The sequence below is a fragment of the Centruroides vittatus genome, unplaced genomic scaffold, assembly GCF_030686945.1.
Source record: "Centruroides vittatus isolate TY-2023 unplaced genomic scaffold, ASM3068694v2 contig_564, whole genome shotgun sequence".
Taxonomy (NCBI): Eukaryota; Metazoa; Arthropoda; class Arachnida; order Scorpiones; family Buthidae; genus Centruroides; species Centruroides vittatus.
Window position 1 is genome coordinate 1580880 of NW_027122335.1, and position 25186 is coordinate 1606065.

A 25186-nucleotide genomic window follows, 5' to 3' on the forward strand; every position below is an offset into this window, starting at 1 on the left:
ACTAAAGCCCGGAACGCTGCGATTTTATATGTGTAAGGGTCGGCTGAGTTTGCTGGTATAAACCATGGGATGTAGCCAGGTTTACAATATATACCAGTTTCAATCCTTCCTCCATTCAGTCTGATGTTGATATCCAAGAAGTGGGCATTGGTGGTAGACATTTGGTCTATTTTAAGGGTCAACCTGTATGGATTGACCCTTAAAATTTGTGTCTTTGTATTCAACACTTGAATACGAAGACACAAATGAATCGATGGATTTTCTTTGCCAAAATAAAAACCACCAAAGAAATGTAGCACACCCAAAGGGCCCTCTACAATAATCTTAATTACATCTAATCAAGTTTGTATTGCATATGATGTCACGGTGGGCTAGCAATAACTGATTTGCTTGACTAGCGTAGATTGTCAAGCCAGTTATCATTAATATGTTGTGATGTTACATTCAATAGGAACTTGATTAGCATTAGATATATGTAATTATGATTATATAGCATGGCTTTAATCACTAGAGGCCTCTTTATAACTAACCCAGATTGCAAAAATAAAAATATTCATTCATCACATAAATTACAGCCCTTTGCTTCTTAAAACATGATAAATGCCCATAAGGGATGATTTAGGCTGAGAAATTCTGATTTAGACAATTATCTTGCAATAAGAACTTTAGTCATAATTTTAAACTTTTAAACTGTATAACTAGCAATAATAGAAAAATTGATTTTAAAAATTCCTTGTCTCAAGGTATAAGAGTTTTTTTTCTTATTTTTTAAATTTTTTTTAACATTCTGGTATTTTGACTATATTTTAGTGTAATGAATTTCATTATAATGAATGTATTTCTGTAATCTCACAATTTTGTTTTATTTGTGTTTATGTTTTACTGTATGTCTTCAAAAATATGGATACAGAAAAATAACTTTTCCAACTATATTTTCAGTGCTGGTGCATTACATTAAGAGTAAAAATTACTATGTACTGGTAGAGACATCATTTTTCTTGATGTGTGTTGCATTTCACTGTAAGGGTGCATGTTGCATATGTGCAGCAGTAGTCAGAAGTTACCACAAATACACAAATGTGTCCATTCATTACATCAAGAAACAAGATGGCAAACAGAAGTGTGTTACAGACATGGACGAGGAATGAAGTGTGTCAGTTGTACACTATGAATGGGTTCACTACTTGGCACATGGTACATTTGATCCATAAGTGGGTAGTGGAGGTGCACAGATAAGATTGTAATGTCAGATCTGGTACTGTCAAAACAAATGGTACAGAACAGTGCAAGCAATTCCATAATGCCCATGAGACTATCAGAGACAAGCTGTGACCTGAACAACTATCATTATCCCCTGGAGAGAATAATGTTGCAGGTATGGTGGCCATAATTCATGCCAGCAGACAGATGACTATGATTGTCACAGAATTGGGTGTTTGTCAAGGTATGCTGGATTATCACAAAGTATTGGTTCAACGAGGACCGTGTTTCATCAGCAATGAAGAAGTGTAAGTTTAAAACTACTTCTGAATGCAGAACACAAAACTATGAGAGAGACAATTTAATCTAATGAAGTGCTATGACAAAAAATAGTGAGATTGCCCCTTCCTATCCACAATATATTTGGTCTCCAATACAGAAATTTCTGTTAATAGCACAAGTCTGAGTTTGAAAATTCACTTTATTTTATGTTAAGAATATAAAATAATATAAAATGATACAAAAGTAACATGATCTAGACAAAGCAAACAAAGAAAAAAAATTTTGTTTGCATCTTAAAATTAAATTATATCATTATTTACTCATTTTCTTTTATTTGTTTTAGGGCAATGTTATTAGGTCTTGCTTGCAATGAAATAGCCACTGACATTTCTCTAGATCTCAGTAATAATGATTTGAAATCCCAAGGTGCTCTAGTGTTAGAATCATGTCTTCCAGGAATCCGTTGTTTATGTAGTTTAGATATTAGTGAAAATAGTAAGTATTTTTTTTAATGTTGTAATTTTTCATAATGCAATTATAATTAATATAAAGTATAAAAAACAGGACAAATTTATAATTTAGGACAAATTTATAATTGGTCCTATTTTTTTAGTTGTTATCATTAATTTAAACTCGTTTGTCTATTTATATATGTTTAACAAACTAAAATTGTTTTTAAAAGAGTTTTTATAGTTGTAAGTTGAGTACATTTTTTAAAATGCTCAAGTACTTTTTATTTGAAAGATATTCTGTCTTAAAAATATACAGGCTGCTCTTATTTTATGCCAGTTTGATTTACACCAACTCACAATAATGCTGGTTTCAAATTTTTCCAACCTGGGAGAAACAAACTATGACAGCATTTTAGCCACCTTTGCATTAGATGTAGAGATATTGTACAGAACAAGCAAGTCTAGTACATTTTTTGACAGATCTATCTTAAATCAGGCACTTAGAAAAACTTGAAATTTATAAAGCATTCAGGAATAATTTAGTGATTAATTATAAAGATAACTCCTTAGCACAGGCTTAGAGAGTCTATACACAAATATACCATACAAGTGATTATGTCACGGTCACCTGTGTCCAACACTGTGTCAGGAGACAGGTTCTTTAAAATTAAAATAATTTCATTTCATGTAGCATTCTACATTTGAATGTGATATATAATCTGATAATGGTAGTTTAAAACTACTGAGAAAGTTTGTTTCAAGATTAATTTTACTTTTCTGGCTGTTATGTATACATGACAAGGGAAAGTATTGGAATCAAATTTCACCCTTGAGTTTTTTGTAAATCTCTGTTTTGAGACCTCCTGAATCCAAAAAAATCAACAAAAGAAAGGCAAAAGAGTTCCGTGGATGTGTGTATATGTGTGTTGGCATCTATTTTGTTTAATATCTCAGCAAGGGGTAAAGATTAAGTAACAAAATTTAGCATGATGGTTTGTATATTGATGCTATTAAATTTTGATGGGTAAAGGTCGAGGGGGTTGGAGAGATAAAGGGGGTCCTGTATCTCCAGTAGGATCAGACTTAATGACAATTTTACTCATTATTAACATTTTACTTTTTATAAAACTCATCCCTACCCTCAAAATTAAGCTTTTTGCCATTTTACAGTAGTTAAAAATATAAAAAGTTTTTTTTATAACAAAATCTCATATAATAGATAATGCCATCCACAATTTATTTATTTTGCTCAATAATATAAAAGTTTTTTTTTTAATAAAAACTCATAACAGCCAAGAAAGTTACACAACTCTCATTGCTGGATTTTTTAGTTTTGTGTTGGATCTTAGATTTTTGGTTGTTTAAATATCTTTCAAATAAATAAATAAATAATAATAAATAATGTATCTAAATATTATCCTATATATATATATATATATATATATATATATATATATATATAGGATAATATTTAGATAATATAAATTTTGTTACTCACACACACACACACACACCACCACACTCACACACACTATATATATATATATATATATATATATGTGTGTGTGTGTATGTAACAAAATTTATATTATGATAATGAGCTTTGATAGAGTCTAAATGATCTAATTCAATATTGTTAAAAATAATTGAAAAATATCATTTAATAGTTAATGTTTTTAAAATGATTAATTATTATTATAGATTTTGATGTTGATCTTGCTGGTATTATTAGTGCAGTTGGAAAAAATAAATCTATAAAACATCTTTATATTGGGAAAAATTTTATTAACATTAAAGCAAAGTGAGTATTATTTTTTTGTTTTAATTGAATTTTGTTATATCAAGAAAGATATCAAAAATTTAAGAAATTTTTTCCTTAATTGATATCTTTAGTTTTTTCAAATAATAAAATTATTTTAATATAGATTTGATTATGGAACAAAATTATTTTAAGCAAGATATTCATTTTTAAAAAATTTTTATTACTTAAATAGTTTTAAGTATTAGAAACATTTATGATTAAATATTTTTGAAGATTTCCATTAAAATATAAAGTATCATTAACAAATAAGACATAGCTAACAAAGTGATGATTTTATTTAAAGAGGTGATGCAATTTGCCCTTCTGAACATAATATAAGTTTCTCATTGTTTTTATCTTATTTTTATCCATTAAATGGAAGTGTGGATTAAAATTTTTGTTAAATTTTTGAGTGTACTATTGATATAGGTTTGTCACTTTATCTTTTTTATTTTTAGTTTTTAAAGAAATGTATATAGCCAAATTATTTTTTATAATCATCATTTTATTAATATTTAATTGTTTAGTGTCAACATAAATAATTATGGCAAAATTTAAACAACTAATTATTGAAAAATGAGCTGCCTGTTACTGTATAGTTCATTTTCAATAATGAACAGAAATTTTGTTACATATTCTTATAGATAAAATAATAATTTTGAACTCCAAGCTGAATGACTTTAACTATAAACATAGTCAACTTATACTTTTTCTTGGAGTTTCTTATTCATAAACTTAGTATTCATATTCTTAGTTATTCATAATGCTTATAGTTTCTTTTAGTTCATGATCAAGAATATACATTTTGGAATATTTGAAAAATTTTCTTGAAACATTCGAAAATATCTAATTCAAACTCATATTCAAATTAATTCAAAATGTTGAAGATATTTGAAACTTACAAACAACTTGTGTTTTAAAATATTAATTAAATGTTTAAAAGCATTTAATATTTTTATTATATTTTTGATTACTGTACAAAAACTTTTTTAATTGTTTTATCATGATGATTCTGAATATAGGAAAAATAATTTCAAAAATATTAAATTTAATAATTTCATTTTTGATTGTAAAGTTAAAGCTGAAATTGATTTTTACTAAAAAACAATTAAAAATATATTGTTGTGTAGATTTAGTTATATAAATTTTATATGAGTAAATTTAAATATAATAACATTTTTTCTTTTAAAGGCATATGGGACGAATAATAGATGCAATTGTTCAGTTAATACAAGAAGAAGATACTGTTTTAGAAACTCTATCTTTAGCTGATTCTAAATTACGATCAGATACATGCCTTATAATAAATGCTCTTGGAAGCAATCAATCTTTAACATCAATAGACGTCAGGTAAAATTTTATCATTAAATATATAAGAATATTAGTTTGATTATCTTCCTTATTATAATCAGAGAGAGAACTGTTCAAATACAACCATTAAAAAAAACAAATGTTGCAACTAAATTTATTTTACTCGGAAATATTTTTAAATAACAACGGTCAGATTTAATATTCTTCTATATCTGAATTTTGATATAATACATTTTAATTCAAAGTTATATGATTATTTCTTTTCTTGTTTTCGATATTTATAATTTTTGATATTCATTAAAATAAGCAATACTTGATAATATCATATACCAATACAAAACAGTATTGCTTATTTAAGACAGCCAAAGAAAAATTTATTATCAAAGAAACATATTGGTTTTTTCTGCATCCATCAGCAGCTTTAATTAATATATAAAGAAAAGTATTGTATAGAACAGTGTTTCAAAAATATAGAATTTCAGTAACTAATACAATGTTCTTTATAGTATAGAGCAGGAGTGGCCAACTTTTGTGCACATAAGATCTACTTTTTATCGTAAAAATGTGTCGCAATCGACTTGTTGTCATAGGCATAGTCTAAGTGGGGAGGGGGAAGTGTGAAATACATACTATGTTTATACACTGTTTCAGTACGAAGTGCACTCATTGCTTATGAGTCGAGTCATAACTGCATGCATACAGTTGCGTTCGGTTACAAATATAATACATTAAGTCAAGACATCGCTAGCGATCGACCAAAATTGGCTTGGCGATCGACTGGTCGATCGCGATCGACTTGTTGGCCACCCCTGGTATAGAGCATAGCTAAATCACTAGCATTTAGTGATTTACTCTAGATTGAGTTGTAAAGTACTTAATTTTAGTATCTTAGGAAACCGACTATAATTACGGTCGGTGAAACTTCCGTTAACCTAACGGGTACTTTATGCAGATTTGAGATTAGTTTGCCAGGCCTGGGCTTTTAAGCGTGCACCGAAAGTTTAGTAATAATAACGATAAATACCAAGTCAAATCAAAAGTTCAAATATATTTAATTAATAACTAGAACGTACTACGTACAAATGTCAATAATTCCAAACAAAATCTATTAACGAAAATCAACAAGTCAACCCGACAATAAACTTAGCTACTTAGCTTAACTTAATAGTAATTCCCCTTGAAATTCGACAATCAAATACTTAGAAACTATGAACAATATCTCTTACTAATTAAACGTCTATCCGTCACCTCACTATACGAAGAAAACTATTTCCTCAATCCTTTCGATATCGTCAAATCGTCAATCGAACTCCTCTTTAACACCTTGGATCGTCCAATTATCAATCTGGACTTCTATCAGAAAATACTTCGCTTTCGAATTAACCTCGCTCTCACAGTCGCCTCGATTTGGAATTCACCTCGGTTTGGAAATCACCCTCTCCTTCTTCGGTTAACGTACGGGTTTTATACTGTGAGGTGACGTCACACTTGAGCTGGGTTACTCCTCTTATTTACATACTTAGTTGCTAACATTAACTTTCTGTTCTGGCAGCTTTAAGTTTCCGACAAAGCTTATAAACCGTTTACAAAATATTTATCATAATTTTCTGGGATGTTTAAGACGGTTTATCAAGTATTTCTCTACTAGTGATTGTGGGGACTCCCCCTCCATTTTTTTTTCTGCGGACTGTTACTTCCGCCGGGCAGCGCAAGTGCGCAAGATTTTTTCCTATGGCGCTTATTTCTCCGTGAGTTGTTTTATCTTCATTTTTCATTACTAACAAGAGAGTGGTGGGGAACCTTCGTCCTAAATAAACATAAGCCCCAAACAAAAGATAATAAAACAGAAATAATAATAAAATAAAAATAACGTTCGGACTCAGTTCCTTACAGAGTTTAAATTCCTGTGGTTGCCAAATATAAGAATAGATGTTTAATTCCCAGAATGGCAACATGATGTAATTATATCAAAATCATGTGCGTATTAATTAATGTTTAAACATTAATTCAAGCATGTGCATAAATTGCAATTTTTCCAAAATTAAAACCATTCACACTTTTCCAGCAAATGGGTTATTCATTAAGTGAACATACAAATGTTTCCAGTTTAATTCATAAATCTGAGGTTTAAAAATTAAACTAAAAATGTCTGTTTGTTTGTTTAATGAATAAAACATTTGCTGGAAAAGTGTGAATGGTTTTGATTTTGAGAAGATATCTGTTCCAGTGTCATTATTGGATTTTATCTAAATTGCAAACTGATGGAGCCAGTTGTTAGTATTGGGAAGGTAATAAAGATTGCATGTGCTCTTTGGCATAAAAATAAGTAATTGAAATTTAAAGCAGCATATTACTATCAAATTTTGTGAGAAAAATTGATAAAAGTAGTACTGAAGCATTATAACTGTAATCACATCTTTTCTGGAATATCTTGACTATTGAATGTCTTCATGACTTGTAACTCTAGGTGGCCCCATTTTTCAATTATTTTTTATTAAGAACACATGCTGCTCAGTATATTTACATGTTTTTACATTCATTAGATGATGCAATATCTTACACAGAAAACAGCTATCCCTTCTCTCCATCTCTACTATCATCTCTAGAATATGTGCAATACATGCATAAATCTGGTGGAAATTTGTGCATGCAGATTAATGTCATGAAAAAGCAATGCTTACGTAGTAAGTTGGATCTGCTTATGATCATTTGTTCATGAATTATGTTTTAATGACCTGGATATTTTATATGAATTATCTTGTATGAATCATAATCAAAACTGATTATGGCTGCAAAAGCTGAAAATATTTCTTTGATAATAAATTTTTCTTTGTCTTAAATAAGCAGTACTGTTTGTATTATGTAATATCTAGATAAAGGTTTTGAAGTTTATTGAACTTCGCATTTATATATGTAACAACAAACCACTTTATACTGTTGAATCAGGTATATCAATAAAATTTATATATTCATGTAAAAATTCATATTTTTAGTGGAAATTTTATGGGAGCAGCAGGAGCAAAGACTTTGGCAAAAGCACTTCAAGTGAATTCTAAATTAAAATCTGTTATTTGGGATCGAAATGCAACTCCGGCTCAAGGTTTTCAAGATATTGCATATGCTTTAGAGAAGTATATTTTCATTAATATATTTTATTATTATAAATACATGTTTTAGATTTATAAAATTGCAATATTATTTATTTTTATTCTATTAATATTAAAAGATTTTTATATTTCATATTACTCTTCATACACCAAATGAAAATATTTTACCATACTTTTTTCAGTTAAAATAAGTTCTTTTTAAGTAAAATTGTAATAATCTTACCACATTATTATTCTAAAATATGACTTATAAGAATGTAAATATGATTTTACAAACAACTGAATGCAAGAAATTGAAGAAATGGATTTGGTTCTTGGACATTAAATTATTAGTTGTAATAAATTTGAATTAAATATATTGCATTTTAAATATTAATATTAATAAAATACAATATGAGAAATTCAAATCTTTTTTGATACTTCCCATGTAGCATGACAGAAAGATTGAAATCTATTTCTTACTTAACATAAATAGAACACTTAGTTATACTTTATTTTTGTTACTGTGAGTGTGTGAGAGAAAATCTGATATGAGTGTAATGGTAAATACAAAGAAATTTAAATCTTACTTGTCATCATATGCTAAAAGTAGAATAATAATTCTTTTTGTATTTGTTCATAAGTACAATCAGAGACTTCAATTTTGTAGTTTTATTTATAATTGGTTTTAAAATTATAGATAAAAATCTTTTTTATAAATTTCTGTCTTTGCAATGATCTTTAATAACATAATAATATGATTAAATTATTTTGTGCTTTTGAGGAGAAAATTATATTTATTTAAATTTGTTATTTGCCTTATTCCTCCTAATATTATCTATTACATTAAGGTAACTACTTGAATATTAGCAGTTAATTAGCAAGATACTTATAAAGTAAAACTATTACTCAATTTAGGAAGTCTTAAAAATTAAAAACTGAATAAATATTTTCGATGCTGTTTCAGCCTCAGTTCTTTCTTAGAATCAAACACAAAATTTTTGAAATAATTGCATCATTTAGATGTAATAATGACAAAATTTTTAACTTTGTTGTTATACAAATTGAAGATTTTTTAATAATTTTCATGTTAAAATATTGGAAATCAAATTATTACATCATGAAACTTTCTTATGGTGTATGAAATTAATCAATATTATATAATTTAAATTTAAATATGTAATTAATAAGTTTTAAATATCATTAATTATAACTTATAACTATAGTAATGTAATTTGTCATTATATAATTAACAGAAATTATAGTTTGAAATATATGCCATGGCCAATTCATGATGTCACTTCTGCTATGAAAGTTGCACCTGACAAAACTGAAGCTGCTTTCCGCAAGGTATTAATAAATTTGATTCTATTTTTGGTATTCCAGTTGTGTTGTGTTTTCAACAACCACTTCAGAGATGCAGGGTATACAAATAGTGAAGGTTATACTAAGATTTTATTTCCATTCTAACAATTTTTTTATGGAGTATATGTCACTGTGGATTATAAAATTTATGCAGGAAATTACAGTAATAGCAAATTGAATACAAGTAAAAGTAGTTATATAAATAACCTGATAATTCATTTTCCATGTTGGCCGATATCAATGGTTGTCTAGAAATGATTATAGTTATTTTTTGCTGGTGTACAGACATTTATAATATCTGTGTTCTTTTGTTTAACTAACTTGGCAGCCATTTTATCTCAGTGCATGATACATCATTGTTCTGTTATTTTTTGAGAAGTTTTAGAAATGAAATAAAAATGACATATCAGTTAAGAACTAATTACTGTTTGGAGTATAACAAAATTTATGCCCTCATAGTAATTCAACAACAGCAACAAGGAACAAGTTCATGAGCATTACATACCTTTAACTCTTAACGTGATAAGTGACCTCAATCTAATTTTGGGTGCCATACTTTCTCATCTACGCATAGATATGCATCAGTTTAATTAAATATTTGCAGTGCTTTTATTTTTATGAAGTGAATCAACAACAAAGTTACTCTTTATTATTTTATTTTATAATTATTCATGAAATTTTCATTTCAAGTACAGTATTTTATAAATTTTTATAAATAAAACAATTTGTTTTTTATAGTTTTAATAATAGATTTTTAAATTGTAATTTTATTATTATAATTTTTGTAATTTTTTTTTATATGTAAGATTTTGTTTGTTAATTATGAAAGTTTCATTTGTTCTGATCATTTTTATTTATGGCTGTAATGATGTATCTCTCATGGTTATTCAGATATGAATGATAATTTTATGAATAGTGTGACTGATTGTTTACAATATCTATTTAAAATTTTGTTGAATTGTGTATGAAAAGGTTACAGAATATTTGATCATTTATATATTCTGTTGTATATTATAAATTAAGCTTTTAATTAGAAATTTTGAATTATAAAATTTGCATAAAAATCAATTTAAAAAATGTAACAGCAAATGTAGAAAAAATTTGCAAATTAACTTTTTTATATTAGAAAAATAAGTATTTTATATAATTTTGACTCTTAGAATGCCTTCCAGCCAAATCATTTATTGGAATTACATAATTAAACCTGTGTTCATGAAAATGAAAATCACAGTTGATAACAGGTTACAGTTGCTGTGGCATACAGTACTAGATGTAAATAAAACAACATTGAAGCAAATTATTACTAAAGTAAGTGAAAAACGTACAGAATATTTCATATTGTTGCCAGAGAAATCATTTTGAATGAAAAATAAACAGATTTATTAAATTAATAACTTTGACTGTCTGAACAAAGTTTTCATTACTGGCTATCTAAATAACCATGCCCACTTTATTTGTAAGCCAATGAATATACAACAGAATATTAAAAACAAATCAGCTGATTAGTTAGAGCTAAAAAATATATATTAAAAGAAACTTTATTGGGTAACATCTGTCAATCCAGCAGGCTATAGAATAAAGAAATCCTTGGAATAACAAACTAATTAATAATAATAGAAAAAGTGTAACATAAAATGATTTTTTTCGAATACATAAGTTGCCATCATTCATAAGTCATAATCATCATTTCAGTTTATTTTAAAGAAACTGATATAATAATATAACAGTAATTAAAAGCTACTACTAAAACCACCAATGGTCACTACACTATATTACAGGGCATATTTGCATAGGCCACTCAGGTTAACTGTAAAAATATTTTCCAGATGCTTTTATTATTGTTAGCATTTTTTAATTATCTTTGGAGACTGGACAAGATTGATTTGTTTGAAATGCCAACTATGGTTACAAAATGAATATTATTTTGTTTATCTTGTTCAGTTTCTTAATGAACATAAGTTGGAACCTCGCATAATGAGTGTTTCACATAACGTGCAAAAAATAAATTGTAAAAATTTGACTAGCTTAATGAGCGATGTTTTGCCTAACGAGTGACAAGGAGAGGGAAAATCTTAGATTGTGTGCATGCTCCATTAGTCTGTGTTTAGCACTCATTCTGCTAGCATCTTAGTGTTGTCATGATCACACATTTTTCCAAACTTGTGTTCACACATATTACGTATAAACATCGACAATCATAGCCCGTTATATAATAAACACGCCATCTTGTATCAAATTTAATGACCAATTCCAAATTAAATTTTAGAAATGTCTAAATTAAAAATTAATTATTTGTAATTATTAAATTTAGTATGAGATGGCATCTTATTTTAAATTTAAATCTTATTTTAAATTTAGTATGAGATGACATCTTAAGATGGAATGCATTATCTTATTTTACATTAATTTCTGTGGGAAGAACTGTTTCGCTTAACGAGTGTTTTGTACTAAAAGTAAGATTCTGGAACAAATTATGCTTGTTAAGCAAGGTTCCATTGTATATAGAAAATTACTTTAAGAAAATAATTTTGAAATTGGCAAAAGTATCATGCAAAAATAACAGGAGAAACACAGATGTTAAAAAGATTATAGCTTTATTGCATTTGCATTTCTCTTGATATTACATGGAGTCAACATACTCTAAAAGCCTACTTTTAGAGTATAAAAAAAAAAAAGAGCAAGAAATAACTTATGGAATGGTATTATTGATGATAAAAAGTAACAGAATGCATTCAATGTATTTTGGAAAGAACTGGAATACCAAGCCACTTTGTCTCATTTCATCTTATTTCAAACCTTATACATAATAATAAACTTTAAATTAATATTTATATATTTTTATTACAGATTGATGAATATCTACACAGAAATGTGTCACCAAAAAAATATATTAATAGTCAGGCCTTTCGTTTACAACAAGGATTTTTATTAACCTCAACGCAACAGGTAAATATAATTATATTACATTATTGGAAGTATTTCTTAGACATCATTTTAATTTGTATTATTAAGTAGCATATAATAATTAATAATAATAATAATAATAATAACTCTCCCATGGTCACCACCTGGTCGTGGTGGGAGAGCCCAGTAATTTTACTGATCCATAGGGCAATGCAGGCTGGAGCACAAGCTCCTGGTAGGGACACCCATGCCAGTAAGGTCTATGGGGAGAAATGAAGCTAAGAGTGACCACACACCCACATTCTGTGGAGATACATATCATGGTAGTAACCAGATCTAAATGTGATACCGGCTCGGACGTCGCCCGGGTTAACAAGGTCCGCGTTCGTGAGTTAGGCAGAGGCTCACGTTCGAAAAATAGGCCACAGTCTCCCTTGGCTACCGGTGGCAAAAGCAGCACCGGCCCAAGCATGGCTACTGCAATGCCCTCAACAGATGTGAGGAACCAACCCAGCCTTGGTGTTTCTGTGGCAATGCATCCACAGACCACAAAGGCTGGAAAACCATGCCAACGGATGAAATGGACGTTAGAAATGAATGAGTTTATCATCCGTACTTACTACACGATCACAAAACTCGAAACAAACATGACAGCATACAGACAACAACTATACCATAGATTCACACAACAGTATCCTCATCTCACTGTCACCGAACAAAGGGTTGTTGATCAAAAAAGAACAATTATACACAACAACCTTATCTCACAAACAACACTTGAACTTATCAAACAACAGGTTGCTGATCAAATACATCAACAGACAGAAACATCTAACATTAATGAAGATCATGTAACCTGTCAGGATAATCCAGCAACAAGCATTGATAATAACACACATACAACAATTACCACTAATGATACTACAGACACTTCCTCATCCATCACTGATAACATAGACGTGGATTTAGTTAATACGCTCTCACTTATATTTCAGGAAACACTTACTAAATATACAGGTACAGATCCCACACAACGACCACGAATACCAAAAATCAACACGTCAAAGGAAGTAGGAAAAACACTAAATTATGTAAACACTCACTTACTACCACACTACATTCATTCAATTTCTACACTCGCAGACATTCATACATTAGTTTATGCTGGGGCAGCCACAGTAGTGACACACCATGGACTGAAAGTACAATCACAGACAAATACACAGAAAACACAATACTATCACAAGCCTGCCTGGCAGAGAAGAATAGAAACACAAATAAATGACATTAGACAGCAATTAGGCAGGCTGACACAATACACTAAAAACAACATAACACCCAAATTAAGGAAACAGCTCAAAAACATTTTCAAGAAAATAAAAACACACACAAAACATGAACATCACAACACACGCATTACAGAATACATTGATACACTAAAACAAAAACTTGCTGCCAAAGCACGTAGACTCAAACGATACAAAACATGTACACTACGAAAACAACAAAATAAATTATTTACAAACAATGAAAAACTCTTTTACAGACAAATTAATAACAAAGCAAACACTGATACACAGCACAGTGGCACACCAACAGAAGAAGAACTCACAACATATTGGTCTTCTCTTTGGTCCAGTGCTGTCACGCATAATGCTGATGCAGGCTGGATCAAGGAGGAGAACAGAAACTTGCACAACATACCAACTATGCCCTGTGTTGAAATAAACATACATGATTTCCAATACACTGTTAACAGAACACACAACTGGAAGACACCTGGTGTAGACAACATTCACAATTTCTGGTACAAAAAGTTTACATCACTGCACCAGGAACTAGCTAAACATCTAACACACATCATCATCAATCCACAAGACATGCCAAATTTTCTTACTCAGGGCATCACCTACATGAAACCTAAAAACAACAATACCACAGACCCCACACAATACAGACCAATTACATGTCTTCCAACACTCTACAAATTATTGACATCCTGTATTGCAAACAAAATATACAAACATGTTGAAGAACACGACATTCTTACGGAACAACAAAAAGGTTGTCGTAGAAACCACAGGGGATGCAAAGAACAGTTACTCATAGATTCAGTCATTCTACGGCAAGCACACAAACAACACAGAAACATACACATGGCATATATAGACTACAGAAAAGCATTCGACAGTGTTCCACACAGTTGGCTGCTACATATTCTACACATGTACAAAATACATCCATCACTCATTGCATTCTTTCAAAACACTATGCAGCACTGGAGAACAACACTGCATCTCAGGGTTAGTAACACTTCCATACAAACAAACCAAATTTTTATTAGGCGAGGAATTTTTCAAGGAGATTCCTTGAGTCTTCTCTGGTTCTGCTTAGCCCTGAACCCATTATCCAACATGTTAAACAACACGCAATATGGTTACAATATCAGACACGAAAAAACAACACAGTTTACACTGTCACATCTCATGTACATGGATGACATAAAACTTTATGCATCCACACAAAAACAACTTCATCAATTCCTACAAATCACACATTCATACACCATGGACATACAAATGGAATTTGGCCTAGATAAATGCAAAACAGTTCACATAGAAAAAGGAATCCTGAAGAAAGAAGATTTTGCACTTGGAAATGGAGACATTATTGAATCCATGAAAGAGGGCGAGTTCTACAAGTATTTAGGATTCCAACAGGCCAAACTAACAGAACATACACAAATAAAGCAAAGATTAATTAAAGAATACCAAAGTAGGTTAAATGCTATTCTCAGAACACAGTTAAATGCAAAACACACAGTTAAAGCAATAAACACATATGTCATCCCAGTACTCACATATTCTTTTGGAGTTATACATTGGACTCACACAGATCTTGAGCAACTCCAAAGGAAAACAAGAACAACACTTACTAAGCATAAACAACATCATCCTAAATCCGCCACAGAAAGATTAACCCTTCCACATAAAGATGGCGGACGTGGCCTGATTGACATAGTTACCCTTCACTACAAACAAATACAGTCACTGCGAGAGTTTTTCTACAAAAAACAAGAAACATCACAATTACATAAAGCAGTAACTCTAGCAGATTCAAATAACACACCATTAAACTTACACTCACATCATATGGACACAACACAACATATAAAAGGCATAGACACCGTTAAGCAATCGTGGGCTCGAAAGGCACTCCATGGCAGGCATCCTTACGATCTGGCTCAGGATTTTGTTGACAAAACTGCGTCAAACAGCTGGTTAGCTCGGGGATGCCTCTTTGGGGAGACAGAAGGATTCGTGATCGCCATACAGGATCAGGTCATAAATACTAAAAACTACAGAAAACACATACTCAAAGATGCAACACTCACAAATGACAGAAAATGTCACATCATGCCAGAAACTATACAACACATCACCTCTGGTTGCAAGCTCTTGGCACAGACAGATTATTTACACAGACATAACCAAGTAGCAAATATAATACACCAAGAGCTTGCAAAGAAACACAAATTAGTAGACATCCACGAACCATACTACAAATACATTCCACAGACAGTATTGGAAAACAACACGCACAAAATGTACTACGACAGAGCCATAATCACAGATAAAACAATTTACCACAACAGACCAGACATCACACTCATTGACAAACACAATAAAATCACATACATTATAGACATATCCATTTCAAACACTCACAATATACAAAACGCATGCACTGAAAAAATTAGCAAGTACACAGAACATGCCCAGAAAATAAGACATCTGTGGAGGATGGATAGGGTGCTTATTGTACCTGTTGTTCTCTCCTCTACAGATGTGATATCACACACACTACACAAAAGCCTGGGCACATTAGAATTGAATAGAAACACATACATCACACTACAGAAGGCCACTATATTGAATACATGTCACATTGTGAGAAAATTCCTGAATACAGACACACACACTGATACACTTCTTTAATTTCTATTTTGGTTACTATGCCTTGACTTTGGTTCGGCATAGTACGCAGCCACCGGTATTAACCAAGTATATCTCACTTAACCCAACATAATAATAATAATATGCATTGACAATACTGTTTTTATCACTACTATTTCCACTGATGCTAACAATATCAACACATCTTCACTCCCTTAAATAGATTCAGGTTTAATTCATACTCTCTCTTCTTTTCCAAGGAGCACTCACTAAATTTATAGGCACTGACCCTGCACAACAACCACACATTCCCAAAATCAACAATTATAAACTAGTAGGGAAAACCTACACTATGTGAACAGTTACATATTACCAGATTTTACTCAGTCTATTTCTACACTCTCAGTCATTCACACACTAATTTATGCTGGTGTAGTCACATTAGTGACCTATTATGAACTAAAACCACATTTACAGATAGACGCACACAAATCACAAACCCTTCAGAAGCCTGCCTGGCAAAGAATAGAAACAAATAAATAATATTAGACAGCATCAAGGCAGGCTAACACAATATGTTAATAACAAAAACAACACCTAAATTAATGAAACAACAAAAAAAATCAACTATATAGTTTATCATTATTCAGCAGAAAAATTTATTTTGTTAGCATTTGGATTATCATTGAGTAAAAAGAAATTCTACTTTTTTAAACTAAAAATAAAAATATTACATTAGACAAAATTAATTTATTAGATTAATTTAATTATTACCAACTATATGTTATTTTTAATTTAATTTAGTTTGTTAAATATACTAATAATAATAATAAGAAGAAATGAGCAATTATTTATTGTGACATCATCACAATGCAGGGCTACAATTTTTAATCATATTTTTAATTTATTTCATTTAAAACATATGCTGTCCACCTCTAATTACAGTGTGTCCCAAAAACAGATAATCTATATGTTTTTGTTTTTTTTAAATATTAAGTGTTTCTTAACAATGCAAGTGGTTACTAATTTTTATTTATAGCACAGTACAATGTTATATAATTGTTTATACAATATTTGATAGTTACATAGAGTTAAACACAAAATACTTATCTATATTTTTGGGACATTGCAAAATAAGTGTAAACTTTGAGCAATAGTTTATAACATAAATTGATGAAAATTGTTTTAATATGAAATAGAACTACCATTGTGCTTAGACTTCAGAAATGCAATTAGGCATTAATTTAATTAAATTGTGAAAGATTTTGGGATACATTTGAAACCAGCACACAATGATTTCTTGTTTAAGTTCTGAGACCATCATAATATGCCTGTTATTAGCATAAATTTTTCAAGCAAGAATGACCCACAAGTACTATGTTCACATGCCCATTGATTAGGACGCTTCTGTTACGCGAGCTGTGTGTCTATTTGTGTATATTCCCTGTTATGTCCACTAGTGGGCTTTGTCGGTTCCTCTATTTGCAAGTTGCAATATTTTGTATTGTTATCTGTTCATGTGCCCTATGTTAAGGGTGCTCTCTTACAGATCAATTGTCTTCTATTGGTTGTACTCTGTTATTTGCACTGTCTGCAAGGGTATTGTTGGTCTCCTCCATTGCAAGCTGCAATGGGGTTTTGTAAATATGTTATTTTCATATGCCCGTATTAGGGCACTTCTGTTGCACTAGTTGCCTATCAAATTATCGTATGTGTATTTTAAAATTGTTTCAAGTAAAAGTGATACAGGCGCCCTTGGGACTTCCGTTTCATCCCCTTTCCTATCCTCCTTTATAATTTCACCTTCAGCCTTTTCCTCTAAATCATCTTTTTTCTTCATTTTCACCCCAGGCAATACCTTTGAGTAGCCCTGGTTTCATCCTCTGCCTGCTAAAAGTAAAAAGTACAATACCTACTATGGTTGATATTCAGCTGGCTTAAAAGTCTGCAACTCCAAAAGAAAAAAATGCATGTGGCCTGCTGATTCTCTACAAGATTCACTTGCAGCCCGCATCCAGAAAAGGTTGCTCTTCACTGATATAAAATTTAAACTAAATTAAGAAAATCATATTATAAACAATCATTACAATTGTCTGAAATTTGGAATTACATAGTATTTCTTGATGGGTAAATCTACTATAAAAGAGATTTTTTTAAATATTAATGAAAAAAAGTAAAAATTTCAACTAATTTGGCCTAGAGGCAGGCATTATGTGCCAACTCTTGCTAAATTACTTGACATTTAATTAGTAATTAGTAGCATTATTATAGCACAGTGTAATCCTGCAATTGGTTAATGATGTTTACATTTGAGAAAAAAGTTTATGCAGTTTTAAATTTAAATGTTTTCCAAGTATTTGTTTTTCTACTTTTAAACTTTCATTACTAATGTGATTTGAAGTTGCTTTAAATATGGTATTTCTGTGCATATAAGAGCATATCTTGTATGCTTTAATTGCTTGTTTTTGTAGTTTTGAAACACATTTCCTGCTTCATTTGTAGGAGCATGCTCTTATATGTGCCAGCTTGTTTATGCACTGCACTGCTATATCAGTACAGTGCCTAAACAAACTTATACTGATACAGTAACTATTCAATGACATTCCTATAGTAAACATTGTTAAAAATAAAAAGCCAAAATAAAAAATAATTCTTCTGATATTATAAAAGTATTTTCAGAATATTGAGTCTTTTTAGATAATGTATTTTGCAGAATATAATGCCAATTTTGCTTCTTCCATAAGAATATGCCTTTTATATATGCTATGATATGATGATAAAAGTAAAAATATCAATTATTTGATCTTTTAGAATATAATATTCCTCTATATTGTCAAAAAAAATCTGTGTATCTCAATATTGATAAAACTATCTGTAGTGAGAATAATTTTGTATATAAGTAACATATATATATATGTTAAATTTGTTATTGATAAATATGTAATCTCAGATGAAATAGATGCAAAACTTATACAGTGAAACCTTCATTAACAGACACTTCTGAATAGTGGACACCTCTATTTAACAGACATTTTTACAATCCCCAGACCCTTCAAATAGAACATCTATTGTATTTACCTCTAAAAAGCAGACAAACTTCTTAGTCCTGACAGTGTCTGCTATTCAGAGGTTATACTGTATATATATAATTTTTAAAAATTTATATAAATTTTTTTTTTAAATTAATCAAAGTTTCCCATCTATTTCATCTGAGATATATATTAACTTTGTTATTGATAATTGTTTATTTAATAAATTAGAAATTTCTAACTTTTAAACTATTGTCAATTTATATTGTACCTAGATGGTTGATCGTTTAATGGTTCATTTACAAGATACAATTAACAATGCTAAAAAATCTGCTGCTGCAGGAAATATGTATCAAGAAAGAATTGCTATTGCAGAAGGCTATCTGAATGATGCCAATAATGCTAAACAAGTAACAATTAATTGAAATTGTAACATATAATTTTAAAATTATATTTATTTATTTAAATAAATAAATGTTTAGCTTTTTACACGTCTTCATGAAGTTGTTTTACAACAAGAAGAAGCTGGTAATCCTATCGAAATTAAATTACAAGAATTTGTACAAGAACTTACCCGAACACTGGATACTTATTTAATGGTATGATATTTATTTTTCATTACAAAAATTTGTTGTCAATTTTTATATTTAATTATAAATATATAAAACATGAATAACTTAGACTAAATATATTATTATAAGATTTGTATTAAATTATTAATTTAAACAAAATATTTTTCATCAGATATGTCTTTTACTATGGTCATTGAAATATGAACTATGAATTTGAAACGCATCTGAATATCTTAATATGTTTATTTTTTGAGGTTTAGTGTTTGTTGGGAACTAGAAAATACAGTTTTAAAATGAAAAGATTTAATGCAGATATATTTTAAAATAGGCTGTAGAACAATTAAAACATTGATTTCTATATTTAATAATCTATTAATATATTAAAAATTTTATTTTTTTACTGTATTAAAAATTAAACAAAAATAAACTTTTTGTTTAATTTGAATATTTTTTTATTGTGTACATTGTTCAGAAATATAAATAATGATTTCTGAATGGTATTATGCTTTATTATAGAACTAGATAGCCTTTTCTAGCACTTTTTAAATAATGAAAGATGACCTTAGAGAAGCTAGCCAGCTGGGCTTGGAGGTTTTGCCTCGTCCACCTTACAGCTCTGACTTGGTACTAACTGATTATCATCTATTTCTCGCACTGCATAATCATATTGCTAATATCAGTTCAGTGACAAGACCTGACACTTTAGACGTTCTTCAAAGAAAAACCCTAGTCATTCTATATTCACATGATTGAAAGTTTGCATCAAAGGTAGCAAGATGTGATTGATATTGATGGTGATTATCTACCTACAAGACTAAATTGTAATTGTTGAGTTAATTGTCAGTAAAGTTTTTTTCATAATGTCTAAATTTTACCTTTACAACCTAACATGATCATTTTTTAATACATCAAATAGCTTAAAATAATTTTTAAAAATACATATATTTAGAATTTACACTTTAATAAAAATATCAATGCAATAAAGTAGTTGTTGAATTTGAGGTAAATTAAAGAATAATTTTTGGACACTTCTATAATTTCTCCATAATTGGTTATCATTATTTGCACAATATCAGATATTTGTATATGTTTTGTTTTAAGAAATGTGCTAAATCACACAATAATCATATACATAATTATCATAAATACGTGCATAGCTTAACATCAGATTGGAATTTTTTATCAACATGCTAAATTATGTTGTATTGTGTTAGATCATAAGGAACAAAATAAATCTGTAGTATTTTGTATAAATTAAATTTTAATTTATAACTTAAAAAATAAATCTTTATTCAATCATTTAGGCATGTTAAGAATCACATTTTTTTGTTTATATAAATATTTATAAAGTTTTATTTTAATTTTTATAAACTTTATATTATAGTTTTAAAACTCTATAATATAAAGTTAGGCATTTTAGGTAATGTTAGAAATTTTCTTAAATAATTATTTAAATATTTGTTCAAATATGTTTACATCAAATATTCATTAAAAATCTTACTGTTGGGATTTGAAGAAAAAATTTTTTGGAAGGCATTTCATTAACAAATGTAAAATCTAGATACTTTTAGTTATAAAATAAATTGTGAAAAGTTATTTTTTATATTTTTAACTAGCAAAATTGAAATGGAACCTATTCTAATTTTAGGGCTGATTGTAGAGACATCGTTTAGATGCCAACAATGGTTTAGAGATCATCTAGACTGCAGTTCAGAAAGGTTTCATTGCAGGGATGACATTTCTTGCTTGTTACAGTTTAGAGAGTGTTTAGAAACTGGTAATTTCACCTACTATCTAGACTTACTCAACAGCAGCTTTAGATAGCATTTTAATTTGGCAGAAGTCATCACGTTGTTTTGTTCGTCACAAAGTTTAGATAAAAATGGATATTATTTCGTCGATAAATGTAATCAGGATGAATCAACAAAATGATTTATTAATTAATTTCTTGGATCAGACAAAAATATAATTAAATACTTTAAATTTGTTTTAAATGTTCCAATTCCAATATTCAAACAGATGAAGACTTAAGACTACAATTAAACCAGATGCTTTTATTTGCAATTCAGTTAACATATCAGTTGTAAAACATTAATGCATTTCTGGCTCATTATTGTTAATCCCCTGGTCAGAACATTCTGTTAAACAAGACAATTTTAATAATTATCAGAACCTTTCTAAAGAAATAATAAAATAATATTTAAAATTCTTCATTATTATTATTATTATCTTGACAATTACGAAGGGAGAGAGTAAACAAGATTGGAATAATTCCTTAAAAATTTATTCTGAAGACAAATTCTGAAATCAGTATAAATTTTGTAAATCTGGATTTGTTCATATTTTAAATTGTATTGGCAATGAAATTAAACATTGAAATGGAAAAGGATTGCCACTAACTCCCAAACAACAGTTGTCGACGGCTTTAAGATTTTATGCTGCCAGAAGCTTTCAGAAGATAGCTGGTGATCTTATCGGAGTTTTTTCTGACATCAAAAATGAATAACCTAATTGGCTGAACAACAACTAAAAGAGTAACAGTGAAGAAAGTAATAGCCAATGTTTTGTTGAGGTTCATTTAGACAATATTCAGAAATAGACAATCATCATCTTTGCAATGCATTTTAAACTGCAGTTCAGCCAGCCAACATCTAGACACCATTCAGCTGTTAAGCATCATTTAACATAAACTCTGTCTCTGCAATGACTGTTAGTGTTTAGATTATTTTTGTAACAAAATATAAAATAAACTCCAGTAAAGCAATTAAAATTGGAATATGACATGTGAATGAAATGCACATGAATTTAACTGTTAGATTTTCTATACTAATTTTAAGTATTCTAAATGAATAAAACTTTCTTTTATAGAATATAGCTTCATGTATGTTAAAGTGTATTGAAGATCAATGTCCAAATATTATTTCTGATGAGGTAAGAATATTTATAATTATGTATATAAAATAAGAAAAGCTATTTATTAGTAAAATATACATTGATTAGTATTTAAATCTAACTCTTGATTTACATGGTACTCAAATTAGATTATTTTGATTTAACAAATCAGAAAAATATGACAGTTTTGTTTTACATTTTTTTGGTTTAAAAGAGTATTATTAAAATATAAAATAAAGTATTTCAATTGATGATAATCAGCACAGACCTAAACATTAATTTTGTCATAATGTGTTGCTGCTACTTTTAACTTGCACATTCAAAGAGATTAACACATTAAAGTGCCATGTGTTGCAAATATGCAACACATAGCGCTTAATGTGGGTAAATATGCAACACATCCATCAATTTATCCATGTCGTGTGTTGCAGAAATTTAGTACACACTATACGTTGAAATCTGAGCTGTGTTACTTCGAAGCAACATGCTAGTTATATAAAAATAACTGAAATAGTTAAAGCATGGCCTAAGGAAATAGAAATGACCTTTGGCCCAGTAAAATTTTTTTTTGATAGAATATTAATAAGAATTTAATTTTTTTTCTCTCATAAAATATAAAAAATAAGCAAAATTTCCTCTTCTAGTGATTTTCTTGCACAATGAATGTGAATATGTACAATAACATAAAAATATAATGATTGAGCATCAAACACAAGACCGTGTTATTTATTAAACACTTGGCACTTTTCCACTTCTATTAGTTGAAGCCAAGTGTTTAATAAATAACACGGTCTTGTGTTTGATGCTCAACATATAAGAAAACACGGTTTCAAGAATACCTAAAATAAAAATATAAAACACAAACAAATATTCAAGAAACATATTTCATTTTCTCTCAGGGGACATAAACAGTAAGAAACAATAGTAGGTGTATTATTTCAGTGATTATTGTATTTCTCTTAGATTTTATATCAATTCATTTTTGCAACCTTGAATGTGGTAGAAGTTTTGTTAAATTCAAAAGCATACAAAATGTCATAACATGATCAGAAAAAAATTATTTAGGCCATGTGTTGCAATTTTGCAACATGCCTAGAAATTGAGAAAAAAAATATTTTTTAACAATATGGATAAAATTATATTAAATAGCCATCATATTTGTGTTATTTTGTTCAAAAAAAGATCATGGCCCAGCGTGATGTTTTATGGCTCACTATTGTAGTGCTTAATGTGTTAAGATTTTTAACTAACAAGGACAAGTTTTTCTATCAGTTTTATATACACTCCTTACTTCTCCATTAAATCTCATTTGTTTGATTGCATTACGAATGAAAAAGGAAAATAAGACAAGGTTAGATAAGAATTACACCTCAATGCAAAATTTCCAGCAAAAATTCAATATTCAAACGTTTTCGGCCACTACTTCATTAGTCCTCATCAGGAAATGTAGAATGGGGAAAACTGTTCTATAATTAGAATGCCGTTGCATTCTTTTTTAAAAAAGTTTCAAATACGTTCAAATAAGACAAAGTTGTGAGTGTATATAATACTGTAAGAAGAACAAATGCAAAAGAAAGCAATATTACATTAGAGCAACTAGGAAGACCCTGAACACCAGGCTAAACAAATAGATGATTGTATGAAAGGTAGAATGACAATAAACTTAGCAAAGACAGTGTTAGGCAAAGGAAAGAAAATTATATTGAGGGATGTGAGTGTATTGGAAAAAACAAAGGACAGTGAGAACTTCAGAATAGCAGAAAAGATGATTTAGGAGAAAAGTTGGGATTTGGAAATGATTAACATCAGAGATGAGAATACATTACCAACAGCTTAGAAATGTGTAGTTAAGAAAACAACAATGAAACAAGAAAACAATGTGTAGTTAAGAAAAAGAAAGAAAACAAAAGAAATATTTCAATTAAAAGAAAACAACCAGAGAGGACACTATACAGAATTTGCCTGTATAGCAGATTTAAAGTGCTTTTAAGAAGACAAAGAATAGAACAAAACATTTTGAAAATGCATACAACATTGAATTCCTAAGGCATTTATTAAAAAAGTTGCAGTTAGGGTGAAGCCCCTGAAGATGAATTTGACTGAATCAAAAGTACTTGGGCATTGGATGGTGATAGATTTTCTTCAAAGAGTAGTTTGTTAACGATACCATAACTTAAATGTTTAAAATTGATCCATTTTATCCATTTTACATTTTTACAGAGGCACAGCTTCTAAAAATGTAAAAAGATCAAAGCTAGGATAAAGCTGAGATAACTAATGTTGTAGAATTAAAAGCTGTAGAAATTTATAATTATTATTATTATTACTTTTCTATC

General features: G+C 29.2%; 1 protein-coding gene across 10 annotated transcripts in view; it reads left to right on the plus strand.

The window, feature by feature from the left end:
* LRR (Leucine-rich repeat) overlaps nucleotides 1-25186 on the plus strand; it is a 159868-nt gene that overhangs the window by 66702 nt on the left and 67980 nt on the right. For all 10 annotated transcript variants that reach the window (XR_010881313.1, XR_010881314.1, XM_067274815.1 and 7 more), the window contains 9 exons: nucleotides 1826-1977; nucleotides 3636-3735; nucleotides 4927-5085; nucleotides 8040-8177; nucleotides 9389-9482; nucleotides 12345-12443; nucleotides 19662-19796; nucleotides 19869-19985; nucleotides 22827-22889. Coding sequence is in view for 8 of the 10 variants with exons in the window: in XM_067274815.1 (XP_067130916.1) it covers nucleotides 1826-1977; nucleotides 3636-3735; nucleotides 4927-5085; nucleotides 8040-8177; nucleotides 9389-9482; nucleotides 12345-12443; nucleotides 19662-19796; nucleotides 19869-19985; nucleotides 22827-22889 (1057 nt within the window). In the remaining 2 variants the exon portion in view is untranslated. The remainder of the gene's footprint in view (nucleotides 1-1825; nucleotides 1978-3635; nucleotides 3736-4926; nucleotides 5086-8039; nucleotides 8178-9388; nucleotides 9483-12344; nucleotides 12444-19661; nucleotides 19797-19868; nucleotides 19986-22826; nucleotides 22890-25186) is intronic.